Below are 15,264 nucleotides of genomic sequence, written 5' to 3'. Positions count from 1 at the left end.
TCCTTAAAGGGGGTCACAATTCCCGCTCATCGTGAGCTTCAGCAATCCCTGCGGACAAGCACATCATCCCCACCCACAAAACCCACATGACTCCCCCACCCCATCGGCCTTACATGCGACACCTGCATTTCTAACACTTCACCGACCATGACCTTCCCTGTTACCACATCATGTCCAATAAAAAATCAATGTGTGCACCATACATTTCACTTCTTAACTTGAAACAACTCACACAGCACTTCTCCTCACCCGATCCACGCACCAGCCATTGGACAGCCACTCGTGCCCGCTTTGTTACCAATTACCCACTGTTCCTATTGTCACTCTACAACCCAGCAGAACTTACAAACCCATGCCAATTTTCCCACAATTCACTATTTTCACCAAAGGAGGCACTTCGCCACAATCTCACCAGCCGAGCATGGCCGTATATACTCAGCCCGATCTAGTCTCCCCGACCCCCGAGAGTGATCTCCGGACTCGACCTATGAAAGGGCACCTCGGATAGACCTGGCGGTTCAGCAGGAGGATTCATCCTCTCCGGGCTTGAAAGTCTATTGGAGGGTCCCTCCATCGCCGGGTACCGGCAATATCGTTGCACGTGTCCTCTTTGCCCGCACCGGAAACAACTCCCCATAAAAGGCCCCCGTGGGTATCTGTGTAATGTCTCTTCCGGTTCCGGACCCCCTCGACCATAATCGAATTGCTCTATTGGCTGAGCTGGACCCCGCCGCTTTGGCGCACCTACTGCCAAATTACCCTTTATCAAACTTGACAGTTTCTGGCAAATTTCCTGAAACATTTGGGTAATGCCAATTTCTCCCAGCCCCCCTCCCTGATCCCGAATCTCCGCCCGTCGGATCGTCACCGATGGCCTCTCGGGCACCCGACCCAGCCGACTCCATGAGGCCAGCCTGGCCGCGCACTCGGCCGCTCGGTGCACGGAGGGTGGATCCTGTAGCTCCACTAGCGCTCGGACGTCAGGGTCAGGAAGAGCAGCTAAAAATTTCGAGTGCCAGTCTGTCCCACGCCTCCACTGTTAGGTCCCGATACGCGATCCTGACTGATTGGTAAATGTCCTGTGCCAGCTCCTGCAATGTCTCGCCCGACTTTAATCTGCGGTGCTGGAGCTGGGCCCGCACCAGATCACAGTTTGCTGCAAACCCAAACCGACGGCTCAACGCCTCGCAAATGTGGGAGCTGGTCAACATCCCCTCCGCGATCACGTTTAACACATCTGCGGCTGGTCCCCGCAATGTTGCCACCAAATTCCCTGTATGTTCCCGCTCATTCCACCCGTTTAGTCGGGAAATGCACTCAAATTGCGTCAGAAAAGCTTCAACGCTCCCTGACCCGTCAAAATTTACCAGGGGGATCACTTTTCCGGTGGCCCGCTTCCCAGTTTCTCCTTTGTCCGAATCCAGCCCAGGGATCAAACACCCTTGTGGCTGCGTATCCAATTTCGGAGCCCACTGTGGCCAAAGATGTTTTGTGGTGAGGGTCTCATGGGTCAATTTTGCCTCCTGTTCCAAACGTTGAATGGACCGATTCACCTCTTCCAGCAGGATCTTCTGGGTCCGCACAACCTCCTCCAAGGCTCCGTCGCGAGTTTGTAGCTGCTCCTCAACCAACCCGGACACTCTACTTACAAAAGACGGCTCTACCAGGCCTTTATCCAAGACTTCATCTTGGCTCATAATTTTATCTTGTTCGTCCAAACGAGCCTCCAATCCTTTTACCTCCTCCGCCAAATTCATCCCTTGCTTCCTCAGCTCTCCCCACTCTTCAACTTGCAGCTGCATACGAGCATCCACACAGGCACGATGACGTTCCAGGCTTTCATCCACTTTATTAACCCGAATGTTCGTTGCATCAATTTTATCTACCAATTTTTTCCGTATATTTTCCCCCTCCAATGTAATTTCTACCTTTGTTTCCTCCAATCTATCCTCGAATTTACTTTGTATTTCCCCCAATTGAACATCCACACACTCCTGCATCTCAGTTTTCATTTTCTCCATCTTTTCCCCCCAATTCATCCCTAATTAAATCAATCCGTGCACCCAACTGTTCCCCCATTACCCCCCATTGATCTGTCATTTCTGCCCTCTGTGTCACAAATTGATTTGCCATTTGTGCCGTCATTTCTGCCCTCTGTGTCACGAATCGATTTTCCATTTGTGCCGTCATGTCCCCTATTAAACGTTCCAACATTGTCCAGATCGACATCGCGCCGGTTTCCGGCGCTGCCGGCCCCGTTACGGGTGATGAAGCACGGTCCACGCTCGGAATGGGGGAGGTTCCAATCATACCCCCGTCTCTCCCTTCTTCCCCCGACTCGCTGCCAGACACGTGGCCTTCCTCCTCAAACATCTGCACATCCGCCATGGTGCAGAAGTCCCGTTTGCCGCCAATTAAATTAAATTTGAAAAATCCCGCCAAAATTTTCCCGCGCTCGCGCGCTTTCCTGTAGTAATTTTATATTCCAATTCGTGGCGAGATTTTAATCCTGGTATATTCTCCCGATACCAAATATAATTTAGAGGGGTTCGAACATCCAACACCCTGACACCAATGTGACGTCCACGGGACTTGAACAGTCCCGCCAACGTAGAATGAGCCGAAACGATGGAGGCGGTATATTTTTTATAACCCAAAGATGGCGGTTTTAATCGCTCCACAGCAAACGGGACGAGGAAGGTGGCACGAGTCGCTTTTCACCGAGTTAATGTTTATTTCTCTAACCAGAAATAATAATAAGACTCGGCAAGAGGAGGGATCGGGAGCGATTCGACGGGATGGTGGTGTGGGTTCGGGCGTGGGGAAAACACAAACAATTCCAATGGATATACAAATCTCAAACCCTCTAAGGCGCCAGGTACACACACACACACACACACACACACACACACACACACACACACACACACACACACACACACACACACACACACACACACACACACACACACACCGTAGCTAGTGCTCAGGCTTGCCCGCAGCCTCGACGCAACAGCCACTGGACTGGCGCCGGACGAGCTGGCGTTGCGCTCGTCAGGGGGCAGGAGACACCCTGGTGCTGTCGACCTCCCGGTGCAGGCCCAAGTCCGCTCACAGCTGCCAGGGAGCCAGTTCTGGTGCCAAGAAGCGAGCAGGAGAGGGAGGCAGGTCCGCCCGCCATTCGGTCCCGTACTCCGAGCCAGCAGAACTCCAGAGCCAACCAAGGTAAGGCACGAGGCACAGCAAGGCCACGAGACCCGAGGAATCGAGGAACGAACCAGCGCAACGAGAGAGCGCAACGAGAGAGCGCAACGAGAGAGCGCACTCCGAGACCAACAGCCTCGACCAGACGCTTTCTTTTTATGACCCTTCCTCCTCTTCTTCTCCCGAACAGAACCTTTTTATACTCGGGTTTTCGTCACTTCCAATCGAGCCCTTTTATTGGCCCTCCGCCGTCGCCTTCCGCCAATCGTGATCACGGGGCAGAGCCATCCGCAGCACTGTCCTGTTACGTCACGGCAAGCCTACAGGGAATACTAAAAAGGTTTACGCAAACACACTTACCCTAACCCGTCTCCCTATCTAATTTCGTGACAATTATCATTTCCCCCTTGAAGAAATGGACATTTACTAGACAACTTATCACCACTGAATTGCTACTTATTACATCGAGATCCTGGTAAACTCGAACAGCATGGCATACCTAATTAAACATCCTAATTACCCTTTGAATGCATACCCCCCCCCCCTCAGACATAACAATATATACATATATATATATATATATGTATATATATATATATATATATATATATATATATATATATATATATATATATATATATATTCATATGCAGCCTGTGGCTACTTGACGACATCATTTTGTGGCAGCACGGCTATGCCCCATTACCAGCATGCTGGTACTCATTTCACCTGTTTTGGAAGGATGGCAGGCTGAGTCAATCCATCTGGTATAATTCAACGGGAGGACAGGGGCTTGAACTCAAGACCCAAAGACCTTAAGCCAGTCCCCCAAACTGTTAATTCAACACCAGGGTTTGTTTTCTTCGATTTTTGCAAGTAACAAACAGACCCAAATGCAATATCCTCTCCGCTGGTGCAGGGAATAATACCTTGGTGATGTCCCTGTCCCTGCCCCACCCAGTGAAATTAACTCGATAAAAAGATTGAATGAACAAGGTGTTGATAAAGTACAGGCAGGTATAATGGACCAAATTGCCTCCTCCTGGACCCAAGTTTCTTGTACGTCGTTGTAATGTTTGGACAGATGGGCATAACCATTTAAATTTGCTGCAAGAAACCCATTAATGGCAACCAAACAACCTTCTTCAGGTTTATGGGTCATTCATCCCCACCACCCATACACGTGAACGACTATTTTGTTGGATTAGTGTTTAGAAATGCCTCGAATAGCTTAGGGGTTAAATGGGGAAAGCCTTGTTGCTGCTCTCACTGGTATGAGTTTGATTGCCATGCCAACTCAGAGGTGGATTTTTAGTCAGATGTCAGCTTGTTCATGAAAACTTGTGGTTATCCTATGCAGTGCACTCATCTGAACCACCCAACCATAACTAATGGGACATGGCATGTGATTCTGATGACTATTTAAAAAAATTCCTTCATTTGGTCATTGATTTCTTTCACTTCTTCAACATGATTTGTTGTTGGTGCATTCACTCGAACGATTTTCAGACATTTCTTCGTAAATTTCATCATCAGATAGTTGTGCAGTTTGGTCAGACATATTCTTGTAACTTACATATTTATTTTATCAAGATTCCAACTCCCCTTGTACCTCTTTCTTCGTTGCCTGTACGTCTAGAGTTTAAGACAATTTTTTAATACAATGATTGTTTCCCTGTTGTCTTATTTCATCATAATCATGTACCTGACTCCATGAAGTCTATGCAGAGCGTTGGTGCTGCCAAAGCAGTTACTACTCGGTTAAAATCCTGGTCGGGTCACCACTCCGGCTTGGGATGTTAGGACAGGAATTTGTAATTTATCCAGGGTACCAGCAACAGCCACCCGAAGGGCAGCTGGTATCTTTAACGACCACCAATTAATGCCAGCAGATGGGACACCCAGTTTCATGTCCATCCCGAGGGACGGCACACACATTGATGAATCACTCTGCCTGTGAAACACTGAGATGACAGTTTATAGCTGGCTCTGGATTCAAACCCAGGCTAGACAGCTTTGAACTGAGTGTGCGGACCTCTTGGCTATCCTGCCAGTCCTGTTTTATTTCACTTCACCCAACTACGTGACATTTAATATTGTTGAGTTCTTCTTCCAGGGTTGTCAGATTCTTCATCCATTATATGTGCTCAGAATCAGTGTCCAATGGGAGCCAAGACAACCTAAGATTAAATTTTTTTTTTTTTTTACAAACCTCTGCTCTCTCCTTATCCTGACCGCTATCACTGTCAGCAATCAAGAGGTGATGGGGAATGAGGATCATGTTTTGGACTGTCATATGTCATATTGAGAGTTTTTGAGATATTTTGGAAAACTCTCCACGCTTGCCAATGTGTGGTGGCGAGAAAGCTTTCTTTGTCTAGTAAAACTTCCCTACATGGGTGACCTGGCTGGTAGTGGCACAAAGCGATGAGCTTGTCCAAAATCTTCGAGGATATACAGCCCTTGATAACTTCTTTCACTATGCCTTAATCAAAAAAGTATTGTTGCAGACTCGGGGTTCGAGGCTCGCCACGAGGGAAAGCACTCGGGTTCCTCCCGAACAACTCACTGGTCCTGAGGCCACCGGGCACGGATAACTCCGTGCACCAGCAGGTTGCTAGGAAACCACGAACGCCGATTTGCAAGGCCAATCCGGACACAATTACACTACCTGTGGACAGCTGGTCAATTATGGTCATGCGCCCTCGATGTGTACTTGCGTTAAACTTCCCATATCAGGTGCAGCCGAGCAGAGCTGCCAAGTACCTACCGGCTAATAAAACAGATTGTTGGGGTAGAACTTCCCGGCTAAGATAATGTGCGGAACGTGTTGGACCAACGAAGGAAAAGACAAAATGAGCTGGGTACATTTATAACGAGCAATCTATTTAAAAGCAAGGGCGAGGAAAGTTATGCGGCACCGTAATGAGTTTATTCACAAAATTAAGTACAGCAGGGGAAAGCAAGGAATTTGTGGGTGCAGCAAAATAAAATAGTTATCATTTACAAAAAAGAAAGAGGACACATAGCAGAATTAACCTGAAATAAACTTATACAATCTTAACTTCTGTTACACATTGCAGGTACCATCACACACACCTGACGAAGCTAAAGAGTTCAGAGAAAGGAGAAGCAGTTGAGGTGGAGGTGACGTCATTGTGCCTGGTGCGGTCGAGCGACCTAAGCAACCCAATCGCTTAGGAAGGGAGAGGAAGGAAGAAAACTGGAGGTGTTTACGATGCATGAGTGGGAGGTGCAAAATGTGATGCAAGAGAAAAACGTGAAAGGTGCAAATCGGTAATGCTCTTTTAGTGGACGAAGCACAGATGGAGAAAAAGATGCATGAGAGAAAGTTTAACGTGGCAGATGAGAAAGTCTGCAAGTGTCAATGAATATTGGCTGCGGAACACAGCCAAAGCCGAGCGCCGATGACCTGGGGTTTGACCCGGCAATGACCCCGGCAACGTCTTTGTAACTGCTTGCTATGCCCTAATGGGTTACGACTCGATCCCGCTTGATAACTTGCACTGCTCTCTTGGCTCGGGCCTGGTGAGTGAGTTGGATCTCTCCTTTTCAGCTCGTTGCCGCTATATTTATAGAGTCTAGGCGAGGGAGGGGCCAAAATTCAGATCAAGAGAGCCTGTAGACATTTGCGCGCATCCCCATTGGTGCATAGCTATCACCCTGAGCTGTAGTCCCACCAGACTCTGGAGTCGAAAATGGCTTCAGTTACACTCCAGCCTGGCCATGCGACACAGCTCCGTAATTAACATTGACGAGGGCCTTCAGGAGCGCTCTGCAGCCATGAATGTGCGCTGAAACCTGTTGCAGCGTTGTTATTTAACAGAATGCCAGAGATACCCGGATGTCATTGAATGAACCCGAATGCATATTTACGCTTCAAGTTTCACGCCGAAATACCCTGGCTTGGAATGTTCTTCGTTCCCCCAGTATCCTCATAGGGACATAGACTGTGGTGAGCGTCCAGGGAGATAACTGTGATCGGGGTGGTTTGTAGCGGTAGTTGTAAGGTGGAGGAAGCATTGTGGCTTTTGTGGTGAAGGCATTGAAGCGTTGGGAGTGATTGAAGCCGTTGGGGTGAGGAGGTTGAAGTGGTTGGTTGCGTTTGTGGTGAAGAGGTCAGGCGTAGGGTGTTGTGGGGATTTTTAGAAGGCGTTGTGAGAATTGTGGTGAGGGCTGTACCGTTGTGGTGAGCATGGTGAGGGTCTGAGATAATTTGTCGGTTGGTTTATGGCACGCATATGTAAATGAGCTGGATTGCTGCGCCTTCTCGACGCTCCCAAATAGCGTTACTGCCCTGACGTGCAAGCTTGCGTGGTTTTGTGTGAAATAAAAGGAAGTAAAATAAATGAAAGAATGGGGGATCGAAGACCTCACTGAAAGCCGTATGCTCGGCATCTTGTCCCATTTACCCACTAGACATATGGAAGGGCTACCTAAATGAATACTAATGAGATAATTGTCTTGGGATCGCTATATGTATAGAATGCCATTTCCTCGGAGTAGTGCCGGCTTTACAAAGCCACAACAGTCTTAAAAAAAATTTCAGCACAATAAATCGCACTTTCATCAGCATTATATGTAGTGGTTCTTATAAAAATGATGAACACACAAACGAGCTGATTTTTTGCACAGTTATATTAGTATTAGGACATAAGGACGTGTTTCAAATCGCTATGCAACTTAGAATATTTGATACTATAGAGATAAATATACCCATCAGAGATGGGGAATCCCCCGCCATTGAAACATTTTTTTGAAGATGGCCGCCCCAGTCGGCCATCTTGGAGCCGGCCACGCCCAAGATCAATAGGGTTCTTCCTTTTCAGGTGGTACATGTGTGACTCAAATTTCAAATCGATATGGCGAACAGTTTATGAGTTATCGCACTCACAGCTATAAATGTTGATGCCCAGCCAGCCGGACGGACGGACGGACGGACGACCCGGATAACAACAATATCCCCTTTCCTCCACGCGGTGGGGGAAAAAAAAGGAAAAGTACCACAGTATGATGGCAGCATGCATCAACGTTGAAATTAAACAACTAAAAGACATAGAAGGAAATGCAACTGAATTGAAGCAGGTCACATGACACATGACACACCCTGACACACACATGGGTGCACACAAACATGACACAGCAGGTCAAAGACAGGACATGAACTAGAGGGGGAGCACTCGGGAGAGTGCAAAACCTCTGCTGCCAATACTGCTGGGTCACTCAAGTGAACCTTATATCTTATTCATTAAATATGTCAACAGTGCTGACAGTTATATTTCTTTTCTCCAACATTTTTTTTTTGGGGGGGGGGGTGGAAATCACTTAAAACATGTAGAAATGCAAAAAAAAGAAATCGAAATTTCGTTGAAAAAAAAGTTGCAAAAATTTTTTTTTCTCTAACACTTTTTTTTTGGGGGGGGGGGTTGGAAATCACTTAAAACATGTGGAAATGCAAAAAAAATGTTTTTTTTCTCTATTTTTTGGGGGGGTAACAATTTTTTTTGGGGGGGGGGGTTGGAAATCACTTAAAACATGTAGAAATGCAAAAAATAAAAAAATAAAAAATTTTCTCTAACAAATTTTTTTGGGGGGGGGGGTCCAAGTCCAAAATTTAATGGCATGATCCTTGGACCATACCTAATCCCCCCACCAAGTTTCGTCGAAATCCGTCGAGTTTTTCCGTAATACTGTTAACAAACAAACAAACACACAAACAAACTAGAGGGGGAGCACTCGGGAGAGTGCAAAACCTCCGCCGCCAATACTGCTGGGTCACTCAAGTGAACCTTATATCTTATTCATTAAATATGTCAACAGTGCTGACAGTTATAGTTCTTTTCTCCAACATTTTTTTTTGGGGGGGGGGGGTTGGAAATCACTTAAAACATGTAGAAATGCAAAAAAAAAAAAAAAAATTTTCTCTAACAATTTTTTTTGGGGGGGTCCAAGTCCAAAATTTAATGGCATGATCCTTGGACCATACCTAACCCCCCCCCCCCACCAAGTTTCGTCGAAATCCGTCGAGGAGTTTTTCCGTAATACTGTTCACAAACAAACAAACAAACAAACAAACAGAAAGGGGTGAAAACAGTAACCTCCATCCATCTTCGAAGATGGCGGAGGTTAACTATGGCACATGGCGTGAAACACACAGGTTATGAATATAAAATCCTGCCTTCTGGGTGAACGAACGATCTCTGTGTTCTGTCTCTGTCTCTGTGTGCACAATGACAAGTCCTGTGCAACCCAAGTACTCTCATGGCATTGATTACACTGGACCGTTTGTCGTGTTCTTCCCAGTGATCGTCAGGGGAATCATTTGGAATTTGTTCAGGGTGTCAGTGACAATCGTCAACTCTATGGAAAAGACTGTGGGACCTTTAACGACAATGCTGATAGAGACAGATCCCTAACTTAATGTCCCATCCAATGTGTGGCACACTTTTTGATGCAACATCTTGCCTTATAACTACTAGGGTGACATTTTACAGTTGGGTTTGGAACCAAACCCGAATTAGACAGATAACAATCTAATTGATAATTCCAGCACAAAACTTGAAGGTTGATGGCACAAGAGAATAAAAACACAATAATTAAATGGTTCGAGTTATCTGCTGTGAAGGATTCCAAGGTGCTGACGTTTCAGGCTTTACTCTTCGCCGGAGCAAAAGAGGCTCATGACATGTATGCAATAATGGTGTTATTATTAAATAAGCATAAGGATAAACAAGGAAACCCAGAACACTCGGCCATTAATGACAGTGCCATGTCTGGACCCGTGACACTCCATATAAGCAAGGTAACAGTGGTGGTGGTGGTGGGTGGAAGGGATAGGAGGGAGGGAGCTGGGGAACCATGGAGAAAAGGGTACAAATGGGAAAGTGGTGAGGGGAATGATGATGGGGTGGGGAAAGAATACATAAAACAGACAGGACACCACCCTTCACAACTTGTTTTGTGCACCATTCTAGATAAAGTGTCAGTTCTGGTGAAGCAGTTTCTTTGGCGATGGTTACAATCCTGGATTGGTTGCCACTCCGACACAGGAAACTGGACTGAGTGTGCAGGAATTTGGAATTTGGCCAGGGTGTTGCAAAGGACACCGTGGGATCTTTAAGGTCCACCAAATAATGCTTGCAGACGGGATGCCTAGTTTGATGTCTATCCAAAAGGAAGGCACACACACATCTATGTCTTGCTCTGAATGTGAAACACCAAGATGATAGTTCATAGCTGTATCAGGATTCAAACCCAGGTTAGACAGCTCAGAGGTGATTATGCATACCGATCTACTCTCGGCTATCCTGCTTCATCATCGCTTCACAACACTATATAGGAAATATAAAATGTATTTTTTTTAAATATCCCAATATCTAGACAGAAAGACAGACAAACAACACCCACATATCAAAACAAAACGTCAAGCTGCCTACCCTTTAGAAAGATATCCATATACCTCTCCATTCCCCATTGAATCTAAGGATCTATCCCCTGACATAATATAAATTTCCTTGTAAGGAACTTCAACATAGGAGGAAGCTATTAGGCCCTTAAAGCCTGTGCAATGATTGCCAACTCACAGTCGATTGTCCATAATCTATCCTTAAAATGCTGAGTGTCAAGCAAGGAAGCAGCACGTACCATTTTAAAAGTATTTGGTATGACTTAGCTAGGGGTCAGGTTCAAACCACTGATCTCCCAGTTTCAGAGCAGATGCTCTAAACATTACACCACCAAGCCTATTGTTCGGTAAAATGGCTCATAAGGATTCTAAAAGAAGTCAAAAATACTTGGAAAAGTACCTGAGAGAAAGACGTGTGCCTCTGCACAACGGAAGAGTTGGAGAACTTTCTCAGCTCACCAAGAAGGCTGAGATCTTACAGCTGCCTGTACTGCAGGCTCCCAATGATGTGGACCAGAGCAAGGCCCAAACTGTGGATGGCTGCGTGCGACATAAACTCTCAACCATCACAGCCAGTGAGTGGACTTTGAACCTTGTGGGAGTGCCTTCTATGAACATGGCAGGCTTGCTGATTTATTTAATGGACGTCTGCAAATGAAAATATGATGCTTTGCATCATCAACAACAAATTAATGGTTACCAACTCTTCGACAAAAGACATCTTCACAATGTGAAAGCACATAAAGCTTGTGGCAGCAATTATTCACGTGAGGCAGAGGTACCAGGCAAACTTCCCTGAGGTTGACACCATATCTGGTTGGGTGCTTCTGAATACTGATGGAAAGGTCAAAAGCAGGGCTTTTGAGTATGCAGGTCATGTTTAAAATGAACTTTTAAAATGATGATATTTATCATGTTGACCTGGAGAGTGGGAGTTGTGAGGGTTGTTAAAAATATTTTTGTTTGGTTTGGGAGCCACAAGAGAAATACTGGAGAGGTTCTGGACTGAAAGGATCGAAACCTCGAAGAAGAGCGGTGCCCAGCTGATGATCCGTATGGTCGGAAAACCAGTCAATTGCTTCCAGGTTAAGGTTCTTACTTTTGGGGAGGGAACTATGTTTTGAGGTTTACCATTTGAATAAAGTTGAATGTAGGATGTTTAGCTGATACTGTACAATTAATAAAAGTGTGACACGTGTGTGTGTGTGTGTGTGTGTGTGTGTGTGTGTGTGTGTGTGTGTGTGTGTGTGTGTGTGTGTGTGTGTGTGTGTGTGTGAGATAAGCCGAGAACCTCTTTCCTCACTCACGCTTACCTCCTCCCAAACCCCCTCCTGACTTTCCTAATTCACTTCAACCACCCCTCCCGGAACGAGGCGTCGATCTCCCCACCCCCCACCCCTTTCCTTGCTCTTCCCCCCTTCATAGCTCCCCCTTCTTCGTCTCTCAGAGCTCCACCACCCCTCCTCCCACTCCTCTCTCCCTCACCCCCTCTCCTCATTCCCCCTCCCCTCTCACTCTTTGTCTCCTCTCCATCCCTCTCCCATCCTCCCCCTCACTCTCCCATACTCCCCCTCCCCCTGATCCCCACCTCTCCCCCCTCCGCCCCCTCCCCCAGATCCCCACTGCTCCCCCTCTGTTGAGGAGACTACTTAGGACTGATGGTTTCATTTTGAATTTAAAACAGCTTCCCCAGAGTGTATAAAGTATGAATCAGATTCAGAGTGAGCCACCAGAGGGGTGCAAAGGTCACTACATGTACAAGAATGCATATGCATGCAGGGAGGCCATTGCTCGGTAGATAGTGTGGGTTTTAAATTCGCTCCCCCTCCCTCCTCGCTCCCCCCCAACCCTCCTCGCTCCCCCTCCCTCCTCTCCACCTCCCTCCCCCAACCATCCCAATCCTCCCTGCTCCCCCTCCCTCCCCCAACCCTCCTCGCTCCCACCTCTCCCCTCCTCGCTCCCACCTCTACCCCCAACCCTCCTCGCTCCCCGTCCCTCCTCTACACCCCAAACCCTCCTTCGCTCCCCCTTCCTCCTCTCCCCCCAACCCTCCTTCGCTCCCCCTTCCTCCTCTCCCCCAACCCTCCTCGCTCCCCCTTCCTCCTCTCCCCCCAACCCTCCTCGCTCCCCTTCCTCCTCTCCCCCAACCCTCCATGCTCCCCCTTCCTCCTCTCCCCCAACCCTCCATGCTCCCCTCCCTCCTCTCCCCCCAACCCACCTCTCTCCCCCTCCCTCCTCTCCCCCAACCCTCCCCCTCCCTCCTCTCCCCCAACCCTCCCCCTCCCTCCTCTCCCCCAACCCTCCTCGCTCCCAGCTCTCCCTCCCCCCCAACCCTCCTCGCTCCCACCTCTCCCCTCCCCCAACCCTCCTCGCTCCCACCTCTCCCCTCCCCCCAACCCTCCTCGCTCCCACCTCTCCCCTCCCCCCAACCCTCCTCGCTCCCACCTCAATCCTCCTCGCTCCCACCTCTCCCTCCCCCCAACCCTCCTCGCTCCCACCTCTCCCTCCCCCCAACCCTCCTCGCTCCCACCTCTCCTCCCCCCCCAACCCTCCTCGCTCCCACCTCTCCTCCCCCCAACCCTCCTCGCTCCCACCTCAATCCTCCTCGCTCCCACCTCTCCCCTCCCCCCAACCCTCCTCGCTCCAACCTCTCCCCTCCCCCAGCCCTCCTCGCTCCCACCTCTCCCCCACACAACCCACCTCGCTCCCCTCCCGCCCCAACCCTCCTCACTCCCTCCCCAACCCACCTCGTGCCCCTCCCTCCTCTCCCCCCCCAACACTCCTCGCTCCCCCTCCCTCCTCTCTACCCCCAACCCAACTCATGCCCCCTCCCTCCTCTCTCATCTCCCCCCAACCCAACTCATGCCCCTCACTCCTCTCCCCCCAACCCTCCTCACTCCCCATCCCTCCTCTCCCCCATGCCTCCTCGCTCCCCCTCCCTCCTCTCCCCCCAATCCTCCCTGCTCCCTCTCCCTCCCTCAACCCTCCTCACTCCCCTCCCTCCTCGCTCCCCATCCCTCCTCTCCCCCCCAATCCTCCTCGCTCCCCATCCCTCCTCTCCCCCGTCCCACCTCTCCCCCCAACCCTCCTCACTCCCTCTCCCTCCTCTCCCGCCCAATCCTCCCTGCTCCCCCTCCCAACCCTCCTCGCTCCCCTCCCTCCTCTCCCCCCCAACCCACCTCACTCCCTCCCTCCTCTCTCCCCCAACCCACCTCGCTCCCTCCCTCCTCTCTCTCCCCCAACCCACCTCACTCCCCTCTCCTCTCTCCCCCAACCCTCCTCGCTCCCACCTCTCCCTCCCCCCAACCCTCCTCGCTCCCACCTCTCCCTCCCCCCAATCATCCTCGCTCCCACCTCTCCCTCCCCCCAATCATCCTCGCTCCCATCTCTCCCTCCCCCCACAACCCTCCTCGCTCCCACCTCTCCCCCCCACAACCCACCTCGCTCCCCTCCCACCCCAACCCTCCTCACTCCCCTCCCCAACCCACCTCGTGCCCCTCCCTCCTCTTCCCCCAACACTCCTCGCTCCCCCTCCCTCCTCTCCCCCCAACCCACCTCGCTCCCCTCCCTCCTCTCTCCCCCAACCCACCTCGCTCCCCCTCCCTCCTCTCTCCCCCAACCCACCTCGCTCAGCTCCCTCCTCTCTCTCCCAACCCTCCTCGCTCCCACCTCTCCCTCCCCCCAATCCTCCTTGCTCCCACCTCTCCCTCCCCCAACCCTCCTCGCTCCCACCTCTCCCTCCCCCCAACCCTCCTCGCTCCCACCTCTCCCCTCCCCCAACCCTCCTCGCTCCCACCTCTCCCCTCCCCCAACCCTCCTCGCTCCCACCTCTCCCCTCCCCCCACAACCCTCCTCGCTCCCACCTCTCCCCTCCCCCAACCCTCCTCGCTCCCACCTCTCCCCTCCCCCAACCCTCCTCGCTCCCACCTCTCCCCTCCCCCCCACAACCCTCCTCGCTCACACCTCTCCCCCCACAACCCACCTCGCTCCCCTCCCACCCCAACCCTCCTCACTCCCCTTCCCCAACCCACCTCGTGCCCCGTCCCACCTCTCCCCCCAACCCTCCTCCCTCCCCTCTCCCCCCACCCCTATCCTCTTCGCTCCCCATCCCTCTTCTTCACCCCCCAACCCACCTCGCTCCCCTCCCTCCTCTGCCGCCCCAACCCTCCTCACTCCCCAACCCACCTCGTGCCCCCTCCCTCCTCTCCCCCCAACCCTCCTCCTCCCCAACCCTCCTCACTTCCCATCCCTCCTCCCCCCAACCCTCCTCGCTCCCCATCCCTCCTCCCCCCAACCCTCCTCGCTCCCCATCCCTCCTTGCTCCCCGTCCCACCTCTCCCCCCCACACCAACTCCCTCCCCCAACCCCCTCGTGCCCCTCCCTCCTCTCCCCCCAACCCTCATCACTCCCCCTCCCTCCCCCATGAAACATGTAAATGAAAACATGTTTGTCGAAATTTTCACAAATTTATTGAAAAAGAAATTCAGCAATATCTAATTTACATGAGTCAAAAGACCTCCTGAGTCAATACTTTGTGGAAGCATCATTGTCAGCGATTACAGGTCCGAGTCTTCTCGGACATGTCTGTATCAGCTTTGCACATCTGGATTTGGGGAGTTTCTCCCATTCTTTCT

The 15,264-nt window shown here is 50.3% G+C and overlaps 1 protein-coding gene across 7 annotated transcripts in view; it reads right to left on the bottom strand.

Moving 5' to 3' along the window:
- The window catches only part of LOC147032292 (leukemia inhibitory factor receptor-like), a 121,555-nt gene extending 109,561 nt beyond the window's left edge, over positions 1–11,994 (bottom strand). For 3 of the 7 annotated variants that reach the window (XM_085869773.1, XM_085869774.1, XM_085869777.1), the window contains exon 1: positions 2,313–2,893. In XM_085869773.1, the coding sequence (XP_085725899.1) occupies positions 2,313–2,388 (76 nt within the window). In that variant the 5' untranslated portion in view covers positions 2,389–2,893. Of the gene's footprint in view, positions 1–2,312; positions 2,894–11,030 lie in introns of those variants that run through there. The other 4 variants (XM_085869766.1, XM_085869772.1, XM_085869763.1 and 1 more) reach the window with 4 other exon arrangements.
- Positions 11,995–15,264: the final 3,270 nt, after the last annotated feature.

This window comes from Eptatretus burgeri, chromosome 2 (genome assembly GCF_056783735.1).
Source record: "Eptatretus burgeri isolate ZD-2024b chromosome 2, Ebu_testis_v1, whole genome shotgun sequence".
NCBI classification, from domain to species: domain Eukaryota; kingdom Metazoa; phylum Chordata; class Myxini; order Myxiniformes; family Myxinidae; genus Eptatretus; species Eptatretus burgeri.
This window is presented reverse-complemented; position numbering and strand designations above follow the sequence as displayed.